This window comes from Suricata suricatta, chromosome 3, assembly GCF_006229205.1.
Source record: "Suricata suricatta isolate VVHF042 chromosome 3, meerkat_22Aug2017_6uvM2_HiC, whole genome shotgun sequence".
Lineage (NCBI taxonomy): Eukaryota > Metazoa > Chordata > Mammalia > Carnivora > Herpestidae > Suricata > Suricata suricatta.
In genome coordinates, this window is record NC_043702.1 from 67,974,025 (window position 1) to 68,000,654 (window position 26,630).

General features: G+C 36.7%; 1 protein-coding gene across 7 annotated transcripts in view; it reads right to left on the reverse strand.

The window, feature by feature from the left end:
• The window catches only part of TANK (TRAF family member associated NFKB activator), a 94,142-nt gene that overhangs the window by 61,553 nt on the left and 5,959 nt on the right, over nucleotides 1-26,630 (reverse strand). The window contains exon 1 of one of the 7 annotated variants that reach the window (XR_003906649.1): nucleotides 3,119-3,140. The exons of 2 other annotated variants lie outside the window; for them this stretch is intronic. Coding sequence is in view for 2 of the 5 variants with exons in the window: in XM_029934497.1 (XP_029790357.1) it covers nucleotides 3,119-3,138 (20 nt within the window). In the remaining 3 variants the exon portion in view is untranslated. Of the gene's footprint in view, nucleotides 1-3,118; nucleotides 3,236-14,341; nucleotides 14,679-14,699; nucleotides 14,854-26,630 lie in introns of those variants that run through there. 4 more of the 7 variants (XR_003906650.1, XM_029934495.1, XM_029934493.1 and 1 more) reach the window with 4 other exon arrangements.

Sequence of the window (26,630 nt, forward strand, 5' to 3'; positions counted from 1 at the left end):
ATGTATTTATTCTTCACTAAAAAAGGCTAGGATCACAAACATTCCTTTGTGCATTGTTCAGCTTGATTTTTCTGATCATACAACTTTGCAAACCTGAGATTAATTCTTCAGCATAACAATGATGGTTACTTACAGAAATAATTGATTAGGCTAGTGCTACTTGAAAAAAAAGTAATAGTGGGAATGAAATAAAGGGCAAGTCTTGTACCTTCACTGGACCTCAATTTTCCTTGCTTTTAAAATGAAGGAGCTAAATGATTTAATCTTCTTCAACTTTATGATTATATAGCATTTCCAAACAAAAAGAGTATAGAAGCTATTACTTGGCAAATACAGGGATATATTTTTCCTCAAAAGATATATATTTGAAAAAAGTAATCATTTTGTTTTAATTTTTATTATAAACTAGGCCTTGGTTACAAACCAGTTGATATGGCATTTAATTTCATTTAATTTCAAGATGGCAAGAAGTGTGGAGTATTATATAGGGTGTCTTGGAAGTAAAGAGATGACATGATACTGTGAAAGTATGTGATATAAAATATGTGAAATAACACTATAAAGACTTTATTTCTTTATAACACTTAAGTATGCCCTCCTAACTATTTACTAGATAGATGGAAGAAAGTAAAGGTTTTGGATTCAGATAGCAGATATACAATTTTCTAGCCATTACTTAGCTTCTCTGAGTATTAGTTTTTGTGTGATACACAGTTTGTAGTATTATTATGAAGATTAATATGAAGTATATATATTATCTGTTCCTCAACATCTATTCTCTTCTCTAGTGTTCCTGACTTTTAGCTGGTGTGGTCATGTGACTACGTGATGGTCATCAGCAAGTAAGTGCAACTTCCAAAAAGGAGTGCTTCTCTTCACTTTTTTCCCCCCTCCTTTCCTCAAGTGGACAAGTTACCACGGTTAGTCACCTCGAACATTGTGGTGAGGACAACACTTCGGGGATGTTGGAACAGCAAGAATGAAGATGTCTATGTCCTTGACACTGTGGAGCTGCCAGATCAGCCCTGGACATCTTATACTTTAAACTGTAATATGTGGAAGAAATAAAATTTCTGTCTTACTTAAGCCACTGTCTTTAGGGTCTCTTAAGAGAGTAGCTGAGCTGTATATTAACTGGAACAACAGTCAACACTGCCTCAGTGCTGAATGTATCCTATGTTCCTTTTTTCCATGGGAAAGAGACAGTCATAGTCTTTCCTTTTTCTCTAATTAGAGCTTATGATTTAGTAAGGCAGACATGCAAGAAAATGATTAACCACACTAGCAGGCCAATTATAAATGTGTAAAAAGGTATGACCATATCATATCTTGATAGGGGCCTGGGAAGCACAGGTGGAAGTATTTGTAGGAATACCCCCAATAGTTCATTGAAGATTTACTGAGTGTAAGTTTTACCTCAAAAGAAGAAGAGAAAAAGAACTGTTAAATAAAAGGTATAAGCAGGATAACAGCTCAAGAGGAAGAACAATTAAAATGAGAGGGGCTGTGGAAGGCTTCACACATACGTGTGGATCTGACCCATGAGGATTTCAACTAGCGGAGAATGAGAGGGAGAAAAGAATATTCACTCTGAAAAAGCAGAGGCATCGAGAAGTCACTAGTATAATGCATGTAGGGACTACAGGCATTTTATTTATGAAGTCTAGGATGTCTCCAGAGAGGAAGGACAGGTGAGGGTGTTAAGACAGAACAGTCAAGGCTACCATGTATGATTGTGCTGCACTGCAAAAGTCCTAGGGGATTCAGGCAGACCATGATTGGAATGTACTCCCTACAGTTATAGAGTGTACTAACTGCATTAACTATATGCAGGAGACTCAGTTATGGCCAGACTGCAGTGGACCTTTAATGTTATTCTAAGAAATTTAGACTTTAACATACTGACGTTAATAAGTAATGGAGGACTGGGGTGCCTGAGTAGCTTAATCAGGTGAGCGTCCAACTTGGGCTCAGGTCATGATCTCATAGTTCGTAAGTTCAGGATGTGTACTGGGCTCTCTGCTGACATCATGGAGACTGCTTTGGATTCTCTGTCTCCCTATGTCTCTGCCCCTCACCTGCTCATGCTCTCTCTCAAAAACAAATAAACATTAAGAAAAAAAATTCGAAAAAAAAAGAAGTAATGGAGGATTTTCAAGCAGGAGACGAACACATTTCAGAAAAGTAAATTGGATACGCCATGGAATACAAACTAAAAAAGGGAGGCAAAGTGAGGATATCTATAGGAAACTATTACTGTATTACGGGTGAAAGATGGGCTTGAACTAGAGCAGGGAAATGAAAGGTGAATGGATTCAAGAGACATTTCAAAGTCAGAAATCAACAGGATTTGTTGGCCAAGTGGAGGTGCACAATAGACATGAAGGCAGCTTCGGGGGGTCCGTGCAATTCTAAATCAGCTGGCCTGGAATGGGGCACTGGAATATGCATTTCAATAAGCAAGGCAACCTGGCTGACTTTGTTGAAGATGGTTCACCAGCCATACTTTTCAAAATACTAGGCAGACAGGGGCGCCTGGGTGGCTCAGTCCATTAAGTGTCTGGCTTCAGCTCAGGTCATGATCTCACGATTCATGGGTTAGAGCCCCATGTTGGGCTCTGTGCTAACAGCTAGCTCAGAGCCTGGAGCCTGCTTCAGATTCTGTGTCTCCCTCTCTCCCTGACCCTCCCCTGCTCACACTGTCTCTTTATGTCTCTCAAAAATAAAACACATTAAAAAAAATAAAAATAATTGCTATTGTTAAAAAAATACTAGGCAGACCGTGATGATAGCCATATAGAGAAACAGGAAGAAAAATATTTTTTAGAGGAAAGATATTTAATATAATTCTGGACAGAAGTGATAAAAGACACATAATTAACAACAGGCAAGAAAATGTATCAACTGAGTGATAACAAAATCTAGAGGAAGAAATGAAGGTTAAAAGTACGGCTTCCCTCCTGTTTACATTCTTAAAGTCCTATTTTGAATGTCCTCTGATACTGGTAAGTCCTTGGACAGTCAACCAAGCCCAAATCTTTTTACTATAAACAAACAAACCAACAACAAAATCTACATTTTTGAAAAGAAAACAGTAGAAAAGAGAAAAAAGCAATACCCATTACTGTAGCAGTCCATGTCACAAGATGTACATTCTTTTCCTTCCAAATATAAAGCAAAAAAGATAGGGCCACTTATTATCTGGACAAGGTCATGTCAGAAGGTAAGTAAACTAGGGAATGAATAAAACAGTAAGGCATTTTAGCAGAAGTCTGTTATCTTATGTGAAGAGACTGTTAAGCTCTGTCCTGTTAACCCTTACATGCTGTTAAATTAACAAGAAAAATAATTCTCTGACTGTGTGATCTTTTTTAAGTCTCCTCTTCTACTTTGCCAAATTTGTGACAATAAAGTAATATTACTAACGATCTTTCACAAGAGTTGTATGGTTTGTACCTATCTTCTGGTCTTAACCAAAAGAGTCTGGGAAAAAAATATTTTCAGTAATCTTAAAAAGCCCCCCTACACAGACCATAATAATGTAAGAGATGTCACATGCTGCACAAGATTCATAAAAGGCAAAGTTGTTTTTGAAAAAGAAGCAGCTAAAATCTCATGAGTTAACAGACTAGGGACTCCTCCAACATCTCTGAGTCATTTACTGTATCAGAACAAAATAAAACCACTATGAAAGGAAAGAGCTCTTCTATGATGATTAGTGAAACTTCAGGAGACAGATAGGGGACCTTTTCACAAAAAGGTCTTAAATCACAGTTTAAATTGCTGAGCAGTCATTTAGTGTTGAGAATATTACCAATGATAAATGGAAACAGGCAAAAGCTTACATAATTATAAAGCTGTACTCTGGGCTCTTAACCACTGGCAGAGGACTCCCCAGCTCTTTATAACCTTGTTTTTAATTTCCCTGAGGAACACCTAAAGGCTGTTGGGCAAATGTTTGCAAGTCACAACTTGTTTTATTAGAAGTAATTGTGAGAACTCCAATGAGAAAATAAATAAGGTTTCAGAGATTTCCAGATCTCTATTTCCAGTCATTCCCAAGATGTTTAGGGTGTGATTTTAAATGTATAATATGATAAAAGTTTAAAATCAGATATAATACCATGCAACATGCTCTCTCATTCCAACTGTTGAATGCTCCTGAAGACAAGACCCCCAAATCCCTGGATATTGTGAAAAACCAACCTCTCAAACGTGCATTTGTGTCCAAATTACCCAAGTCTCCGCTCTCTTCAAGGTCGGTTTTTCTCAAATGTGAATATTCAAACCTAGTAGATCCTAACACTTGCTGTGCTATCCTACTGTGAGAAACCAAGAGCTTATTAAAATTTTTCACTTTTTTCACTTTCACTTTTTTGTATCTCGAAAAAACAGATGCTATAAAAGAAAGATTCCAAAGTTAATTTTTTTCAACTGAGACAACATCTTGTTGAACATTAGAGATCAAAATTAAAAAGCCTAGCCAACAAAAGATAAAATCAGATTTAGGAGTACAGAGTACATGCTTGTTGACAGGTGAGAGTGAACGAGTCATTTAACCTTTCTGTGGACCTCAGTTTCCACATCTGCCCCAGTTTAGGATGTCTGGGGTAGAATACACTATAGGACATGGGTCAACAGAATCATCCAGGGTGGTTTAAAAAAAGAGACCAGTATGGGGCACCTGGGTGGCTCAGTCAGTTAGGCCTCCGACTTCAGCTCAGGTCATGATCTCATGGTTCGTGGAGCCCCGCGTCAGGCTCTGTGCTGACAGCTTGCTCGGAGCCTGGAGCCTGGAGCCTGCTTCTAGTTCTGTGTCTCCTTCTCTCTCTGTCCCTCCCCCTCTCGTGCTCTGTCTCTCTCTGTATCAAAAATAAGTAAAACATTAAAAAAAAAGAGAGATCAGTAAATGCTGACCAAGACCTCCTGGATAATTCGGGGAGTGGGGGGTAAGAGGGAAAAGCAGATGTAAGACAAATTTAGAATCACTGCCATAGGGGGTCAACTCATAACAGGGAAAGCACAGTATTCTGTATAACACTGTACAAATATGCAACAGGAAAGGGAAACAGACTTTTTATAAAGTGTCTTTGTGTTCCACCGTGATATGCTTTGTGAATTGTTCCAGAAGAAGTATATAGAATTTGGAAACAAAAATAGCAGGTGCTAAGGTTGAAGAGGCTCTTTGAAAAAAGAAAGGAAGGAAGGAAGGAAGGTAGGAAGGAAGGAAGGAAGGAAAGGAAGGAAGGAAGAGGTATTTTGATGCTTCGGCAGATGGCCCACAGCAATAGCACTCTAATGATGTTGGCTCCCTGAAATGTCCACAACTCATCAATTTATATGACAAGTGTTTCCTCTATTAATGGAAGAGACTCCATTGATGGCATTTGCAACAAGGTTCATGTTGAGAGAGAAATTTGAGTGGGACCACAGTCTTCACCCACCAATCAGCAATGGCCCTTTCCACTTGATGCTCCCCTACCAATACTCTAAATCATCTCAATTCTATCTAAATTCTCACTCTATCTACAGATAGTTGAGAAAGGACATAGGTCTCAATGGCATGTCTTCCTTCCAAAAAGGCACACAGCCATGGACGAGAAAGACAATTTTAGATTTCTATGTGAGTGACAACCATTCCAACAATGACGGAGGTATTTCCTCACAGGGAACATTAGGGATGGGGGAGGGATCAATACCTAACTGAGGTAATATTACTTGTCAGGTGATTTATATGAAGTACCTTGTTTTAATTTTTCTTCTGTAGGAGGATAAATTATCTTCCTTTTCTACATTAGAAAACTGAGCTTCAAATTTATATAAGTTGACTAAGGTCAAAGAATTAGAAAATTCTTAGAGACCTAGACAACTCCAGGTCTCTCCAATATGAAAGTCCAATCTCTAGCTCATTTCATTCTAATTTAGTTTTTATTTTATTTTTAACCATAGCTATATATACCTATATTTCAATGAGTCAAGGAGGTTCACAAGGCTTAAGAAAAACAGTTAAGTCCCTTGTTCTCTTCTTTCCCCGCCCCATTTCCTGCTTCACCTTGGCAACAATTTTCAGCTCTTTTGGTTCTTTCTTGTATTTATCTCTGTATCTCTAAATAACATGCTAATGTTGCCACTATTGATTTTCACTTTTACTTTTCTTCCCACTACGCAAAGGATTCTGCTCTCTTTAACTCCCCACTCCCTGCCCTGACCTGCAACTTTATATCCTCCCCCTTTCTCCCAAAATAGTTATATCTTCTAAAAAGAGGAGGTTTAGATAAGCATTCAGCTTTTACTTTCTTATAGTTATGCAATGCTATTCCGTGCTGAGCCACATGATATACTCTGGCTCCTTTTCCTTTCCTGAAAACCCTTTTCCCTGAAAAAACTTTGTTTGCATTATTTCCCGTCATACTAACACAATCCATTCAGACACTTCAGTTACTCTACCATTTTCATCTTCTTAGAGGAACTCTCCTGAGCTTTTTTGACTTGATTCAGTCTACATTCATTGATCTCTATGCCTGAAGAGAAACCTTCATCTCAAGACCTTCTTCTTTTACCTTGATTTTCAAGATTCCCCTTGTTCATCTCTCTCTCTCTAGTTGAATTCCTCATTTTCAGTATCCCAAATTTTCATATTTCTTTTTTTATTCCCCTCATTTGGTGGACTAAAGCCTCCAACAGCTTCCTGAGATAGTGTTTGCAAAGTAAATTTTTTGAGACCGTGCATAACTGAAAATACCTTTACTCTACCCTCAGATTTAATGATAGCTTGGCAGGTTCAAAGTTCTGGGTTGGAAGTAATTTTTCCACAGAATTTTAAAAGCTTTGCTATGCTCTCTTCTAGCTTCCATTTGTTTTTGTTGAAATCCAGAGCTATTTTGATTCCTGATCTTGTACTTAATTTACTTGGAAGTTCATCCTCCAGTTCCTGAAAATTTTCAATTATTTTTTTGGGCAATTTTATTCCTTCTATACTCCTTTGTGGGACCCCTCTATTTGGATGTTGAATCTTCTGAAGTGTTACTCTAATTCCTCCCACCCACCTTCTTTTTAAATGAACTTCTTTTCTTTTTTTTTTTTAAACTTTTTCTTTTGTTTATTTAATTTTGAGACAGAGACAGAGCACAAGCAGGGAGGGGTAGAGAGAAAGGGAGATATAGAATTGGAAGCACGCTCCAGGCTCTGAGCTGTCAGCCCAGAGCCTGACGTGGGGCTTGAACCCACGAACCGTGAGATCATGACCTCAGCCAAAGTCGGGGCTTAACTGACTGAGCCATCCAGGTGCCCTGAAATGAACTTTTCTTACTTCACAGATAAAATATCTTAAGCCTACTGTCTTTGGTAACCAGTATTATTCTCCAAGTGATAGTTAACCAATCCTGAATAAATAAAATAATAGTACTTCCAGAGCTCTACTGAGGCTGGGGGTATGTGAACCAAAGAATGTTCCACCACCAATTGCCCAGCTCAACCAGAATAACTCAACTTTGACTAGTTCTATATTTTGGGATTTCAAGTTCGAAAAGAATCACAGGCTTAAAGGTATCAGATTCCCACCACCTCCATCCAGAATGACTTATAGTGCTTTAATAAGGTCAAGTGGGGTAGTAGAGACAAGTATGGGTGATTTGGAAGGTGGGAAAGGCCCTCTGTTGGGTTTCCCCAACTGCTGAGATGATTCTACTTCTACGTAAATGTTCTGCTGGGGTTCACACTTGTGGTAAGAGGCCATTTAAATCTAATGCAGTTTCAGGATAGGAGGAAATCACCTTGAGTTATCTCTTCCACTCTGTCCTAGAAAAGAAAGTCACCTGCTTTTCCACCCCCTTGGGGGTATGTATAGTAATAACCACTCACATTCTATTTCAGAAAACTTGCCACCTTAGCAAAAGAAGAGGTAAATAAATTAGTGAGAGATACACTCTGTCTTTTCTGAATTTTAGTTCTGTATTAGCCTCCTTACCCTCGAGAAGTATCAGAAGCAAAATACAAGCCAATAACAGAGTACATGCACTTAAATAAAAAGACATCCTCTGTCTTACTTAGTTAAGGTAAAATTTTAAAGACTCTCAAAAGTATGTGTGTTTTCCCTATTTGAAGAAAGGAAATGGATAAGAACTGTCACTCCTAATATTTAGTTATAATCATTTCTCACTTAAAAAAATTTTTTTAACGTTTATTTATTTTTGAGAGAGAGAGTCAGAGCATGAGTGGGAGAAGGCCAGAGAAAGAGGGAGACACAGAATTCAAAGCAGGCTCCAGGCTCCAAGCTGTCAGCACAGAGCCCAACGTGGGGCTCGAACTCACCAGCTGTGAGATCATGACTTGAGCCAAAGTCTGACGCTTAAGTGAGCCACCCAGGGACCTCTCATTTCTCACTTTTAAGAGAGTTCCATAACATAAGCAGCCAATTCTCCAAAATGACAGTTTGCATTTCTAGTCTCACTTTCCAATTGTGTTACAACTGTTACTGTGTTACAGTTGGGCAGCTGAAATAATAGAAACTTAAATACCATTGAGCCAGCAGTGTCAGAATTTAGACTTTGTATTTTTTCCCATAAGCTGGTGGTTGGTTAAATGTATCAGTATAAACAAGGTAAGATAACCCCCACTCATCAAACCAAAAGCTCCCCAGACCAGGTTCTCCATTTTGCTGGATGTTAAAACTTGGTGAAACTTTTTGTGCTATTTCTAAGAGTTAAAAGATTTCACAGCCAAAGACCACACCCATGTATCTCAGTTTTGCCTTACTTCCTTTTTTTCTCCAGTAGTACTTCTTTCTCTAAGACTTTATCAAATTCTATGAGTTGAAGTGTACAACCAAACAGAATAACACCAAAAGGAAAAAAACCGGGCATGACCTGTGGAGTTCTACCCAGAGGAAAACAGAAAAAAGGCACTGCTCAGTTAGCTTGCCCAGCTTCCTTAGGGGCATCCTCTCCTGCAAAAGGGCCTTGTTACAATCTGGAGATGGTGGGTGAGGGTGGGGGTTGATGCGGTTTAAAATGACTACTTAATATTGAAAATCTGTTTTCATGTGTCATATAAAGCAGTGCTCTGAAGAATATTCTTGGATGGGGGAACTACAAGAGAAGACTGTGTGGGAAGGAGGAGCAAATATGAAATATCCTAGGATTTGTGAGATTTAAACATTAATCAAAAAGGAGAGGAGAATTTTGAAAAGCCAAGAAACAGCAATATCAATGGAAAGACACTTCTAGTTTAGAGACAGCAGATATATGAAATCATGAAATTATAGTAGCTGCCACGTAACAAATGGCCATGAACAGTAAATGCATATAAATAACCTACAACAGCTGATTTTATTCAAGCAATTTGAAATATTTTCTTGAACAGATCTGAGTCCCTGATTTCTGTCCTTTTCACAAGTCACTCTCCCTAGCAAAATTAACTGGTTGTGTTTGTTCTGCTGTTTCAGAGAATAATTTTCTATAATGCATTCTGTGCAAATATTTCAAAGATTCTTATAACTTCAACTTCTTAAGTAAAAACCAAAATGGAACTTACATTATTTTTCTTAGTCCACTCAACTCCCAGTAATTCCTTTCTGAAATGACTTGAAAAGATAGACCTGGCTTTCACAATCTATTTTCAACACTATTTATTTATTTATTTATTTATTTAATTTATTTATTGCAAGGCAAAAGTATTGGTAGTAAGTGAAAGCAGCAACTGCAGATCATCACTGCTCAGTTTATTCTCATAATTTAGCATCGATAATTACTATCAAAGAGAGTATCTCTGGGTAAAAGGAAGAAAATTCGGGTTACTATACAGGGCATTTCCCGTGTGAGATAAATGATTATCATTATTATTTACTTCCCAGGCTCTTTTTCTTAAAGAATAAGTGTTTCCCTCAGGAAACACTACCAGACTTGAGAGCTTGTTTGGAGGTTCTAGCAGGGGAGCACAGCTACTTCTATACCCTTGAATCCTATCAGCGAATCCTCCTCTACGAGGGCAGGTCGTCCTCTTCCACCGAGTGTGCAGCTTCGGGAGGGCCGCACATGGAGCGGTGAGGGAGGAAGGGGACACCCATCTAGCCAGCCAGATCAGCCCAATCAGCCCTGGAGATCAGTGGGGTGGCAGATGTCACAGCCAGATCGCCCTCACATCCAAACACTACCAGACTGTACTTAAAAATGGTTATGATGGTAAATTCCATGTAATATGTATCTTACCATAATTAAAAAAATGTTTTTATATAGTAGGGATTGAAACACTATGACATATGTATTGCATAGGTCTCAAAGGCTTGTTTTCAGTTACAAAGAACCTAGTGCCATTACCTGTTCCAGTCCTTCTCAATTTCTTCGAACGGTGGCAAATATTGCACCTAGTTCAAAAGACTGTACACTAATTAGCCATCCACCCACAAGGCAGTTCAGTTTATATTCTCTGCTATCCTTTTTTGAAGATGACTCTGAATCTTGGTCCTGGACTATAAAGACATTTGTGTTACCTATTCTAGATAATAGTCTCCTCTTTCCCATGACCCATGACTGAAAGCCATGGCAGCAAGCATAGGAGATGGGGGAGGAAAGGGAATGGCAGCCACAACATAAATCCTACAGGCGTTAGAAACCCAAACTTGTCTTAATATAATGAAACACAAACTAGGTGAAATTAAACAGTAACACACATGCTTATAAGGTGTTAGAAAACAAACAAAAAAACCAAATAGTAGTAACAGCTAATCAGTTAATACATCACATCAGAACAGTTGGAATAGTGAAGTTTTATATCACAGGCTATCTATTTTTATTTACCACTTACTTTTAGATAATGAGCACAGTTTTAAAAAGCATACAAAGTGTTTGGTTGTTATAAGGCACACTCTCAAATCATGTCAATAATTATTTTTTCTAGATTGATACAGAGTCAGTTAAAATACTCAGATATGTAAGCATTAACATAATGATTGCATCTCTCTGTAAATAGCACTTGTGAGTGTCTTAAATTCCTCCATCGTTTACAGATGTATACTGTTAAATGATCGAGGTCATATTCTTGAAGTGATCAAAAAGTCTAGAATAATCATTTATAAAAGGTAGTAACTCAGGACGCCTGGTGGCTGAGTCAGTTGAGTGTCTGACTCTTGAGCTCTTAGGGGCAGGAGTTCAAGCCTCATGTTGGATTCTGCACTGGGCGTGAAGTCTACTTAAAAAAATAAAAGTAACTCTACCAAAAAGTACAAAATATACTATTATCCAAATATAAATAGTAAACTATTGGTCTAGTAAAAAGATGGTCTTTGGTGGTTTGTGCTTGTTAAGAGCCAGCCTGTTCTATGTGTGTGCACGTGTCACACACATATCTGGACTGTGCTAATAATTTTCACTTCATATTAAATAAGTACAGGCATGCTGAGCTTGTATATTTTTTTCACCAACTCATTTTGAAGCCCTCCTGTGGGATTTGACTAGAGTAGCATGTAAGCTTGGTTATTACCTCTAAAGAAAGAAATTTCCCAACAAAATTGGGAAGCTAATGACCACCAAGTGAAACTGATGCTTCCCCAGTTGAGTATCACTCGTGGTTTCCTTCAAGGCATAGAAGAACTTGCCCATGTGTAAGCAACACCCTTTCCTTTCTTTATAGTATAACTGGAGTCGAGGAAAGTACAGCAGTACAGTTTGTTATCAGCCTCAGCCTACGTACAGCATTTTCTCTGACCATGAAAACAAAGTGGTGGGGAGAGAAAGGACTAGAATCAACAAAGAATTCTTCTTTGTTCTCAACATATGAGTATTTTAGACTTTCATTTATTTGGATTTACTCTGAGGAGTTTCTGTTTGCTTTTTTAAGTTCTGAGCCTTTTTGGTGGATATTGTTGCTATTTTAAGAACAACAGTACTTTCAGGCCACGTGGTTTCATGAGTTAATTCTTTCAGACCTTTAAAGAAGAGAGAGCTCTTTGCTGTTTGAACTACTTCAGAGCAAATAAAGAAGGAACTCTTTTCAGTTTTTAGGAAACCATCATAACCCTGATATCAAACTCTAACAGATATAATACAGAAGAAGAGGACTATAGATGACACCTAATTACTGATTTTAAGTAAAAATGTTACCAAAAAGGAACCTATATGCTTAAACATTACACCATAACCAAGTGTAAGGCTGGTTCGCAAAGTGGAAATCAACTAAAATAACTCATCCTACTAGGTCAAAGAAAAGTGCACAATAGGTCACGACAGATGCCAAAAGCCAAATGATAAAAGTCAACTTCCATTCCTGATAAAAATGTTTAGTAAAGCAGTAATGAAAAGACATCATCTTAACAACAAGAAATATATATGCCAAATGACCACTCAACATCTATTATTCAAAATTGCTCCCAATGTGCTAGCCAATGTAAACACACACCTACTCCTCCCTGGTCTAAAATCCATTCTCTCCAAAAATCCTAGTAAGCTACAAATACTAAAAACACTTCCTTGATAAACAGAATTTATTGTAAATTAATAGTAAATCCCATATTTAATGATGACAAGGTAAAAATATCCAAAAACTAAGAAATAAAAGAAGGATGACCAGTATCACTGTTACTACATAATCACTATGCTGGAGAAGCTAGCAATTCATTAAACCAAAGAAAGAAAAAAATATAAATAGAGATAAGATTATGTTTAGTTTTCCTAGCAAATTCAAAGGGAACAATTTATTAAAATTAATAAGTTTAGAAAACTGGCCAGATATATAATCACTCACCTACATATCAGCCACAAAATATTAGTGAATATAATACCTAAAACCACCTAAAGGATTATTTTAATGAAACATGAACAGTTTAACTTTTATGCCAAAATGAATGCAACAATATTCAAGAAAATTTCAAAAAAGATAAATGAAGGACTTGCTTTATGAATTACTAAAAAAATTCCAGAATCAAAGAGATTGGTATTTGTATAGGAAGAGACAAATAGAACAAAGAAACAGAATTATAATAATAACAAAAAGATCCATGGATATATGGAAATTTATTATACTAAGGTAGTATTTCTAGTCAGGTAGGAAGAATTGATTTTAACAAATGATTTCAGAAAAAAATGGCTAAATCCCTATTTTATATAATGTACCAAAATAATTTCCAGATGTTTTAAAGATAAAGCATAAAAAACTATGAAATAATTAACAGATGATATAGGAAAATATTTTAATAATTTTTGAGTAGGAACTGCCTTAAGTGCTAAAAAAACAAACAAACAAACAACAACAAAAAAAAAACCCCGAACAAACCCTGGGCATTTTAAACCAAAAGACTGACAGTTCTTGAAAATATCTGTCATATATTTCACAAAGAAGTAATATATCTGTACTCTAATCAAATATAGATAAATTATTCTGAATATGGACAAACCATATTAAGAGATGGTTACCTGCATTATGGTACATCCTGATAAAGAAACAGCATGCTGACATTAAGATAAAACAGAGCTATGTATGGCAAGACTTGCACAATATATTTTTTGGTCTGAAAACGCAGAAATTGTATGCATATACAATCTCACTTTCACAAGAAAACTAAATAACACGTTTTGTACATGTAAGAGAGATGTGGGAGGTCTTGGAGTACCTACGACTGGAGAAACGCCTGAGAAAGTTTCATTTTCTTTATATACCGTTGGCTTGATACATACTTGTATCACTTTAGGATTTTCCACCCCTCCTAAATGATGAGAAAATAATTTTTTTTTAACACAATGCAGTACTTGCTTCTCTGCTACTATCATTTGACATATGAATTCCAACCATGGTAAGCAGGAAGATCATTTCATTTTCCTTCATTTTCATGTCACTTTACTTCTGTTACTACCCTTGTTCCCTTAACATAACTTGTCAAAAGCATCAGTGAGATAAAGGACACTTTGCATGGCAAGACTGCTCTACTTTTGCTTGTTACAGTGTTAACAAGGGAGACACACCCACTTCTTGGTTTGAGTATCTTCCCCCTACGTTCTTCACTTGACAAGCACAGCTTTTTACACCTGTAACTCGTTGCTTCTGTTCACACCAGAGTGGAGACCCGAACTAACGCCTGGGTTCCCACTGCGGGTAGGGTTTGCTTTTGCTTTTTCCGCCTCGCCCACCCATCCCTCCGTCACCCTCGGGGAAGTTACCCCACTTCTCATTGACACGACTATGATGACACCCCACAGGAAAGCACAGAGCGGAATTATGCAACAGCCTTGGGAAGAACAACAGAAAGACCTATTTAAAAGTTTTCGAAAGAATAACCACGACAGGACTAGTTTCCGGAAGACAACCCTTGCCCCGAAGGGCGTCTGGGACACTCGTGCTGGGACCCACTGCTCACCCAGACATCGCAAGCCCTGCCTCCCCTGTTTCCCGGCGAAGAAGTCAAGTCGGCGTGAGCGCTGGCGCGGAGTAGAGCAGGATCCCTCCCCAGGGAGCGGCGGGGACAGCGTTGCAGCGCTGACGTCGCGGGCCCGGAAAGCCCCTCCCGGGTCCGCTCCGGGACGCGCACGCGGGTGGTTTCTCTCGCACAACGTCCCTCTCCACTCTGAGAACTGGTCGTCTCCGCAGCTCCTCGGCTTCTCTCCCTGCGGCACCAGTACTGCCAGCGCACCGCCCTCGCTCACACACACAAGTTCCCTGCCGTAGTGCTCGACGGGTTCCGAAAGACCAACTCGCTCACGAAGTTTCTTACTCACAGTTCAGGGATTCCGCGCCTGTCTTTCACGCCTCACGCCCGGGAACCGCGGCGCCCGGCCGAGCGAACCGACCGGAAGTTGTTTTCCGTTCCTGTTCAGAGGGCAGCGCCTGCGCGCGGAGCTTTTAACCCTTCACCCTCCACCCGGCCAGGCCAGGCCAGACCCCTCCCGCCCCATCCACACTCGCCCCGCCCATCCAAGCCCCGCCTCTCCAAGCCCCGCCTCTCCAGGCCCCGCCCCTCCCCGCCTCACAGCGAACAGGACAGCAACCAAAAGGCGTCAATGTCAAGGTTAAAGGGCACCTGCGGGCCTTGGTTAGATTTTTTTTTTTTTTTTACAAAATAGAAAATAACCAGGTTTAACATCACCTTGTATGTGAGTTATCGTACACAAGAATTATCTGACAGTCTTGTTAAAAACGTAGATTTGCCAATTCACCCTTAGAGATCTTGAAGTTAAGAGCAAACGGAGTTCTGGGTGGAAGCCTGGAACCTGCATTTTTGTTGAATCATGTAAATGTGACTGCGGTGGTTGAGGTCCACACTGAGAAACACTCCACTCACACATACACACACACACACCCAATTGGCTTTTCCCTAACTGTAATACCTTTCACTAAATACATTTGCTAAAGTTGAATGGTTGCTAAATACAAGCACAATTTCATAGAAAAGTCTCATGAATTAATACTTCCCCATTATTCCATCTCCTACGCATGCCTGAATATTCTCTAAGATATAAGTTTTATTTGTTTTAATTTTTTATGATTTTATTTATTTTTGAGAGGCAGAGAGAGATAATGCAAGCAGGGGAGGGTCAGAGAGAGAGAGAGAGAGAGATACAGAATCTGAAGCAAGCTCCAGGCTCTAATCTAGCTGTCAACACAGAGCCCTACACGGGACTAGAACTCACAAACTGTGAGATCATGACCTGAGCCGAAGCTGGACGCTTAACGACTGAGCCACCCAGGCGCCCCTAAGATAGAAATTTTAGATATTATATCTAGAAATGTTTGAACTCCCAGTTTTAGCTCCGATACCTACTGGCTCAGGCAAGTTGCCTAACCTAATGAATCTTAATTTCTTATCTGACAAATGGAGACAGTGACAACTTACTTCATTGGATGAATGGTTGAGAGGGTCAATCCAATAATGTAAGCAACAGCACATGGTAAACTTTAGAATGTTCTGCAAATGAGAGATATTGTCCAGCCAGCCTCATGTCAGGCTGGCTTCCTGCCACCATCAAGGTTTCCATGGGATTCCTTGTATGAAAACACAGCAGTCAAATCCACTGCACATGTGGAAGCTTCCTGACAGCATTGAAGTCTAGGACTTTCCATACTGACTGGAGCAGAATTGCATCTGACTGAATGCATGTAGCACTCTCAGAAGCTTCCATATTAATGACCTATTTATTTATTTAATGTTTATTTATTTTTGAGAGAGAGAGAGAGAGAGAGACAGAGCATGAGTGCAGGAGGGGAAGAGAGAGAGAAAGACACAGAATCTGAAGCAGGCTACAGGCTCCTAACTATCAGCACAGAACCCGACACAGGGCTCAAATCCACAAACTGAGAGATCATGACCTGAGTGGAAGTCAGATGCTTAATGGACTGAGCCACCCAGGTGCCCCTAAAAATATTTTTAGAACTCTCACTGCTTTTGTATATATTTTACATGATTTGATGGTGTTTGAAAAAGACCTCATCACCAAGCACAAGCATAATAAGGACATTGAAGTAACAGTTTGATAGACAGGATTAAAATGATCAGAGGTAGCTCAGTGGGATGAGCATCTGACTAGATTTCAGCTCAGGTCGTGATTCTTGGGTTGTGGGATAGTGTTCCATGTTAGGCTCTGTGCTGACAGTGCTGAGCCTGCTTGAGATTCTCCCTCTTTCTGCTCCTCCCCTGCTCACACTTTCTCTCTCTCTCTCAAAATAAATAAATGAAAATTAAAAAGAAATAAATTAAGTGACTCTGAATACTATACGTTGTTTCAGGCACAGCCTGCTCTAGAACGTAGCTTTCTATCCATAGACTTGACAAAATTTTGCAGTTGAGAACTTTCTTGTCCTAGCAATTCGATTCAGGCATCCAAGCCATGCCTGAACAGGTCTTCAGCCAGTGATTCTTTCTTCATACTGAAGATTCAAGCCTAGCTCTGAAATTCTTGAGCTCCCTTTTTTTCTGGTCATATAATCCCATATAACTTAAAAGGTGCTATCTTCTCCTGGGAGCTCAGCATCTTGCTCCCTGGGATTGCAGTTTTTCTTTGTTAGAGCAGGAGGATCAGATCCTAGATGCCTCACTTTCGCCTTCCACTTCTGAGCCATGGATATTTGCATTACTTTCTTGAGGCCTGTATGTCCAAGGATTTAAGTTGCAGTGCATTTTTAAGTATTGAGCTTACTTTGAAAAGTTAAAGGCCAAATATATTGCAAAAAACATTTAAACAAACAGGAGTGTCTTGTATATAACATTGTGATCAGTTGAAAAGCTTCTGTAGTGAGTTAAGCATGACAGTAAAGCACTGTTTTTTTAAAGAATTTATTTTTTACAGCAGTTTTAGGTTTATAGCAAAATTGAGTGGAAGATACAGAGATTTTCTATACATTCCCTACCCCAATGTATGCATAAACCTCTTCCATTATCAACATCACCTGCCGAGTGGTACACTTGTCACAAATGATGAATCTACATCAACATAACATTATCATCCAAAGTCCATAATTTATTTTAAGATTCATTCTTCATGTATATTCTATGAATTTGGACAGATATATAATGACGTGTATCCATCATTATAATATCATAGTATACTAGAGTAGTTTCACTGCCCTAAAAATCCTCTGTGATCTGTGTATTCATCCATCCCACCCCCAACCCAGGCAGCCACTGATCTTTTTACTGTCTCCATAGTTTTGCCTTTTCTACAGTGTCATATGGTCAGAATAAAAAAGTATGTAGCCTTTTCAGATTGACTCCTTTCACTTAGTAATAAACATTTCATTTTCCTCCACGTCTTTCATCATTTGGAAGTTTATTTCTTTTTAATCCTGAATACTATTCCATTGCGTGGTGTACACGTTTATTTATCCAACAGCCTGCTGAAGAACATCTTGGTTGCTCCCAAGTTTTGGTAATTATAAGTAAAGCTGCTATAATGCAAGTGTGCAGATTTTTGTGTGGACTTAAGTTTTCAAATCCTTTCAGTAAATACCAAGGAGTGGAATTGCTGGGTCATATATATATTTAGTATGTTTTTTTAAATGTTTACTTATTTATTTTCAGGGGGAGGAGGAGCAGAGAGAGAGAGGGAGAGAATCCTAAGCAGGCTCCATGCTGTCAGCACAGAGCCCTATACGGGACTGGATCTCATGAACCATGAGATCATGACCTGAGCTGAAACCAAAAGTTGGATGCTTGACTAATTGAGCTACTCAACTAGTAGCTAAACTAGTATGTTTAGTTTTGTAGGGAGCTGCCAAACTATCTTCCAAAGTGACTGCACCATTTTGTATGCCCACTAGCAAAGAGTAAGAGTTCCTGTTGCTCTATACCCTTGTCAGCATTTGGTGTTCTAGATTTTGGCCATTCTAACAAGCATGTAGTGTATCTCATTGTGTTTTAATTTTCACTTCCCTGATGACATATAATGTGGAGCATCTTTTCATATGGTTATTTGCCATCTGTACATCTTCTCTGGTGAGATATCTGTTACGGTCTTCAACCCATTTAAAATTTGGGTTCTTAGTTTTCTTTTTGTTGAACTTAAAAAGCTATTTCTGTATTTTGTCTAACAGTCCTTTATCAGATGTATCTTTTGCAAATATTTTCTCCCTGTCTGTGGCTTGTGTTTTTTTTCTCTTGACAGTGTCTTTTACAGAGCAGAATTTTTTTAATTTTAATGAAGTCCAACTTATCCAGCCTTTTAGTAAATTGGAAGAGCTGCTTGGTGACTTTTAGCCAAAATGGTGGAATTTAATAATACATCTGAAATCTAAAACTGAATGCATAAGCATTTTAAATGTGGAAGTGCTAAAAACTTTGAATAGGGAAGGAAAAAATTAAACATACACATTTCTTAAATATATGTTTTTCTCTCTTTTCAATTCCATAATGAGACATGGCTGCATATTTCTCCAGTGTGTGAAACATGCATGAGTGCTGGGGTAGATAAATAATTTTATGCTAAAATAGTTTCAAACATTTTCCTTTTTCTATAATGATGATGAATTTTTTAGAATTGACATATAATATGTTTTATTGAGATTAAGAATTGACTTGAGACATTTATTTGAGGATTAATTCTTTAAAAGAATCACATGATTTCACTCCAATTTTCCTTTATTCATATTATATTTATATACTTTAGATTAGCAAGCAGTACTGGAGGTGGAGTGGGGTGAAAATGAGAACTTAAAAAAATTGGGGGGCACCTGGGTGGCTTAGCAGATTAAGGATCTGACTTTTGATTTCAGATCAGGTCATGATGTCACGGTTCATGGGTTCGAGCCCCACATCAGGCTCTATGCTGACAGTGCAGAGCTTGCTTGAGATGCTCTGTCTCCTTTCTCTGTCCCTCTCCTGCTCTCTTTCCCTTTGCCTCTCTCCCTCTCTCTAAAAAAATAAATATTTTTTAAAAAGGAAAATGAAAACTGCAGCCTCATTAAAAATATTTTAGCTCCTATTTTTCAAACTGCTTAATATTTTATTGAGAGTTCTGAATATAAATCTAGGGGAAAGGAAAGCTGCCAGTCTAAACACTTACTACAACTTGGAATGTCAGGTATGCATGAATGATCTCAGTCAAATCTTTGATGTGAAATATCACTATTAGTGGAATCTGGTTGATTTCTGATTTAGGATGACATCTGGACTAGCTGATTGTGTCTTAGACTCAAAATTAAGTGCCTAAAGAGAAATCAGAAAAACATGAGAACTCATAATAGCATTGAGAGGAAGAATTGATGGCCAGGTCCAGTGTGTGTGTCTGATCAGGCTCTTCTCTGCACAGAGCACCCAGCTGACAGGTGTGGTCACTTGCCAACATTGTCCCCTTGGGGTTGAGTATATCCCAAAGGGGTGTCTTTTTCTAAGTCAGAAAAAAGATGTCAAAAAGAGTGGCTGTAACCCTGCTGACAAGCATCTTAGTAACAAAATTTGACAGGATTTCTGATCATTTGCAAGAACTGTGGAGTTGAAATGGACATAACCCTCGTTGCTTGAGAATGAAGAATAGTAATGGCTATAATTGGCCTGAAGAATAGTAATGAAACTGTCTGCCTTATGGCACCTACTGGTGAATTAAGCAATAACTCCACTACTATGTGGGATCTGCACATAGTATTTAACAATTCCTTGCCCCAATATCACTCATTAGTACTTTTCTCTATTATCCATTTTGGAGCTGTGTTCGAGTATACCAGCATGATCACAACGGGAGTGGATAAATGTTCCATATTCAAGGGTATGCAAAGTCGATGATGAAAAGGGATGAGCAGACAGAGCTGTGTGTTTGACTGTCTCTGACAGTTTGATTTTTCATGTATGGTTCCTACTGAGGAAAAGGCCAGTGATTGTTTTTGTTGAACCAGAAATTCTCCTCTTCATAGTGAAATAACTAGGCAAAAGGGGTAAGGGATTTTGGCTCAGGTAAATACCTGTAGTGCCAAAATTGATAAACATCAGTTTCAGGCCAAAAATGTAGCTGTGACCTGAGCATGTCTACTTATCTCTCAGCTCCATATCTGTTCTGAGGAACTAATAGAAATCAAGCAGATAATAAGAAAAACCAAGGTAAATCCATACATCTGGTTGGTTAGGGCTATAGAATGCTTGGGATGAGAAAATACAAGACAAAGCATCCATTTGGAAAGATTGTACTGTATAAAGGAAGAAAATAGAGTTCTCAAAATGCAGAGAAAATGAACACTTTGGAAAATTGTTTGCGAGAAGCATAAGTAAATAGAAAAAAATCTGCTCTGCTCTGTATTTTCTATGAATAAAGACATGTCATATCAGACAACATATTAGACCAAAAAAGGGAAGGACCTAGTTAAGAGTCAGAGAAAAATAAAAACAAAGTTGGATAAGTTAAGACTGTAAAGACAAAAAACATGCAATGGCAACATTCAGATATAATTTGAACATAAGGACGGAATCAATACTGCAGAATATTAAATCAACGATAGAGTAAAAGCTTGAGAAACTCTCTCAAATGTCAATCAAATGGTCAAATAGAAGAAAACCATGAAATGGAATAGTGGAAAGGTCTCTACCATTTACCTGGAAAAAAAAGCAGAGTAAATGTAAGAGAAATACCAACAATAGATGAAAAGGGCTCAATAAGTTTTGAAACAAATGAATGGAATGAGACCAAACACCTGAACATATCCTGATAAAATTTTGATATTAAATGATGTATTAGTTTATTTATTTATTCAGTAAATATTTTTTGAGTGCTTGCTATGTGCTAAAAGTTAGGGCTACAAAGATGACCAAGACACAGTCCTACTTTAAAAGGACTTCCTGTCTATTGTAACATACATAGAAGAAGCAGGCAATTGCTACACAATGTGGTATTACAATATTACAATAATAAGTATAGTGTACTTTGAAAACACACTGGAGAGGTTTGAGTTCAGGCTTGAGAGGTGAGGGAATGTTTCCTCTATTTAAAGTATGGAAAAATTTCAACAAGAATACAAAAAGAAAAAAAATAAATTACTTGCAAAGAAAGAAAAATAGAAAAAAATAGACTATCTTCACATTAAACTTCAGAAGCTCAACAGAGTAACATCTATAGTTGCATGGGAAAGGTTTAACTTACAAAGTCAATACCCAGCTAAGTTGTCATTCACATAGGAAATGAAAACAAAGATATTTTTTGATACTTCAAGGCTCACAAATATACACTCATTTATGAAATAGTTGAAGATACACTTGTTAGTCAAGAAGGGAATCAATTTTCTTTAAAAAAGGAAAGGTAAAATTCTGAGATAAAAGAAATATTTGTAAATATTGGAAATAATTTAACTATTGGATTAAGTAAAAATTTGTAGGAAATATAATGAGGGTATTAAAAGTAACTTTGAAGACATAAGGTGCAAGTATAAATAAATAATAAGAATTTATTCTAAAATTCTTGTTTATAGAAACAAAAACTCATGAGTGCAAGAGAAGTGGCAAGAAGTAAAATGTTCTAATTTATTAATTTTCCTATCTTCTACATGTAGAAATAAGGAAATAATAGATAGGATGTCCTTCTAACAATAATAATTGAACACATTGTTTTAGATTCTTTTTTAACGTGAAGGTAAGTAGCTACAAGTGGAGTTAAAAATTTCATAGTTATTTTTTCACATTAAAAGAGGAAGAAAGAAAAGAAAACATTACCCATATAAGAAAGATATAAAATATCCTGAAATTTAAGCAGTCCCCCAAAAAGGTAAGTCATATGAGTACACCTCTGCAATGTTTCTTGCATGCATATACTTTCTGTCCTCATTGTTCTAAACTGTCTTCATTGCTATTTTTTGTCTCTATTGCCACTCTTTGTTCAAGACACCATCATTCTTATGTATTATACTAGCCTCCTATTGGTCCTTCTCACTTTCTCTCTTGTCAAATTCTAAATGTTATACTCAATGGATTACAAAAAGATAAACTCAAAGAGATCTATACCAAAGCATATTATAATCAAACTGTTGAGAGCCACAGATGAAAGAGTCTTGAAAATAGTAAGAAAGAAGTGACTCATTATGTACAAAGGAGCCTCACTAAGATTAACAGCCAATTTCACTTTGAAATCATGGAGTCCAGAAGGTAGTAGGATGACATATTTAAAGCTAAAACGAAAATAGTTGTCAACCAAGAATTCTCTGACAAAACCATTCTTCAAAAATGAAGGAAAAATTAAGATACTTTGAGATAATCAAAAGGTGAAGGAGTTCAGTGCTAGTAGACTTACCCTCTAAGAAACGGTAGAGAGTCCTATAGGCTCAGATAAAAGGCTGCTAGACAAAATAATTCAAAGCATTACAATAAATAAACTTTGAGAGAGACAATTACATTGGTGAACATGAAAGCCAGAATGATTGTAACTCTTCTTTTTATTTCCTACATGATTTTTAAAAAAGAAATGCTTTAAAAAATTATAAATCTATATTAATGTGTACATACTATATAAATATAAAATCTGATATCACAATAACATAAGGTAGGAATTAAGCTGTATAGGAGTAAAGCTTTTCTATATTATTGAAGTTAAGTTGGTATTAATTCAACTTGGATAGTTACAAATTAACTTGCTAATTGTAACCCCCATGGTAAGTACTAAGGCAATATCTAAAAAAATATATATAAAATAAACTGAGAAGGGAATAAAATGGTACAAAGCAAAGAACCAATTAGACACAAAAGAAGACATTAATGTGAGAAGTGAGAAACAGAAAAATGGCATAAGGCAATACAGAAATCAAATAGCAAAATGGCAGAAGTAAGTCCTTCTTTATCAGTGATTTCTTTAAATATAAATAAATTAACCTCTCTAATCAAAAGGCAAAACTTGGCAGAATGGATAATACAACATGATCAAATGATATGTTTCTACAAGAGACTTACTTTAGATCCAAAGACACAACTAACTTGAAAGTAAAATGACGGAAATAAGATTTTCCATCCAAACAGTAACCAAAAGAAAGATGGGGGTGGTTATATTAACATCAGACAAAATAGCTTTCAAATCAAAAACTGTTATGACAGACAAAGAAGAACATTATACTCACAAAAGTGTCATTAATCAAAAAGATATAACAATTATGTACATATACACACCAAACAATAGATACCCCAAATTATTATTGATAGAGTTGAAAGGGAAATAAACTGTACTACAATAACAGTTGGAGACTTTACTATACCACTTTTAATAATGGATAGAAAAACAGAAGATCAAAAAAGAGAAAACTTGAATGATAGTATAAATCAACTAGACCTAACAGACATATACAGATCATTCCACCCAACAACAGCAGAAGACACATTCCTGTCAAGTATATATGGCACCTTCTTCAGAATAATCAAATGGTATACCACAAAAAAGTCTCAGTATATTTAAAAAGATTGAAGCCATACAAAGTATTTTTTCTGACCAAATGAAATGAAGCTAGATGTCAATAACAGAAGGAAAACTGGAAAAATCAAATATGTGCAAATTAAGCAACACATTCTTAAACAGCCAGTCAAAGGGGAAATCAGAATGGAAATGAGATTTACTTAGAGATTAATAAAAACAAAATTGTACTATACCAAAACTTATGGGATGAGTGAAATTATTAGTAGTAAATATCTACAATAGAAGAGAAGAAAGATCTGTAATCAATAACCTAACTTTACACTTCAAGGAACTAGAAAATGAAGCAAACTAAACCTAAAGCTAGCAGAAGGAAGGAAATAATAAAGATTAGAAAAGAGATAAATGAAACAGAGAATAGAAAAACAAGAGAATCAATGAAGTCTAAGTCAGTTCTTTGAAAAGATCTGCAAAATTGACAAAACTTTTTTAGAGAATAATAAGTAAATAAAATCAGATATGAAAGTGGGGATATTGTTACCAACTAAATAGAAATAACAAGGATTATAAGAGAATATTATGAGCAACTATCTGCCAATAGATAAGATAAGCTAGATGAAATGTAGAAATTCCTAGAAGCACACAAACAATGGAAACTAAATCTAGAAGAAACAGAAAGCCTGAATAGACCTATCATAAATAAAGAGATTAAATCAGTAATGAGAAACTTCCTAACAAAGAAAAGTCCAGAACCAGATGGCTTTACTGGAGAATTCAATCAAACACTTTAAAAAGAATTATCATCAATCCTTCTTAAATTCTTTAAAAAGAAATAGAGGAGGAAGGAACACTTCCTAACTTATTTTATGAAGCCAGCATTACTGTGCTATCAAAGCCATACAAAAACACCAGGAAAAGAGAAAACTAAAAGCCAATAGTATTTATGAATAAAGATTTAAAATTGCACAAATTGCTAGTAAACTGAATCCTACAGTATATTAAATAGATTATGCATCATGACATATGCATACTCTATGCATATGCATAGATTTTCCCTTGGAAAGCAGAGATGGTTAAGGGAAAAAAAATTCGATGCAATACACTACATTAAGGAATAAAGGGTAAACACCCTACATGATGACCTCTCCTGATGTAGAAAAGGCATTTGACAAAACCAATACCCTTTCATGGATTAAAAAAAAAAAAAGGCTTAGAAAACTAGGAATAGAAGGGAACTTCCTTAACACAAAAAAGAGAATTTTTGAAAACCCACAACTAACATCATACTCAATGATGAAAGACTGAAAGATTTCCCCCTAAGACCAGGAACAGACAAGGATATTTTCTTTTACCACTATTCAACATTGTCCTGAAAATATAGAAAGAAAGATAAATAAAAGGCATGTAAATTAAAAAGAAGTAAAAATATTTATATTTACAGATGATACTTTCTTATATGTAGAAAATATCCTAAGGAATCTGCAAGAAAGTTGCTAGTGCTAATAAATAAGTTTAGCAACATTGCAGAATACAAGAGCAATGCTCAAAAATCAGTTGTGTTTCTATACCTCATCAATAAATAATCCAAAAAGGAAATTAAGAAAATAATTCCATTTATAATAGCTTCCAAAAAATAAAATATCTAAAAACAAATTTAACCAAAGAGGGAAAACACTTGTCCATTGAGTACTATAAAACATTGCTGAAAGAAATGAAGAAAGACTTAAATAAATGGAAAGACATACCATGTTCATGGATTGAAAGAATTAGTATTGTTAACATGACAATACTTCTCAAAATGATCTAGAAATTTAATATAATCTAAATCAAAATTCTAATGACTTTTCTTTTTTTGTCAGAAATGTAAAAGCTGATCCTTAAATTCAGATGGAACTGCAAGGGGCCCTGAAGAGTCAAGAGAATATTGAAAAAGGAAAATAAAGTTGGAAGGCTCACTCTTTCTAATTTCAAAACTTACTACAAAGCTCCAATAACCCAAACAGTGTGATATTAGCATAAGGATAGACATACTGTCAATAGACTAGAATTGAGAGTGAAGGATAAACCCATACATATATGGTGAATTGATTTCTTGACATGTGTACCAATGACTATTCAGTGGAGGAAGGAAATTCTTTTTAACAAATGATGATGGGACAAGTTATAGACACAATGAAAAGAATGAATTAGACTCTTTTCTTCACACTATATACAAAAAATAGTCAATGATTAAAATGGATCAATAGCCCAAATATAAGAGCTAAAACTATAAAACTCTTAGACAAAAATACAGAGGTAAATCATTATGACCTTGAATTTGGTAATAGATTTTTAGATACAGTACCAAAATCATAAGCACAAAAAGAAAAATTTGACTTCATAAAAATTAACAAAAAATTGGTCATTGAAAGATATCATCAAAGACAATATCTAAAGACAATCTACAGAATGGGAGAAAATATGTGCAAATCATATATTTGATAAGACTCTAAGTCTCCAGAATATACAAGGATTTTAAAAATGTTTATATATTTGGGGGGGGGAATGAGGGGTAGAGAGGGAGGGAGAGAGAGTATCCCAAGCAGGTCCCGCACTGCCGGTGCAGAGCCTGACATGGGACTTGATCCCACAAACCATGACCTGAGCCAAAATCAAGAGGTTGATGCTTAACTGGATGAACCACCCAGGCACCCCTATAAAAAACTCTTAAAGTTCAACAACAAAAAGGCAAACAACCCATTAAAAAAATGGGTGAAGGCCTTAAAGACATTTCTTTAAAGAAACAATACAAAATAGCCAACAGGCACATGAAAAGATGCTCAACATCATTAGTCATTAGGTAAATGCAAA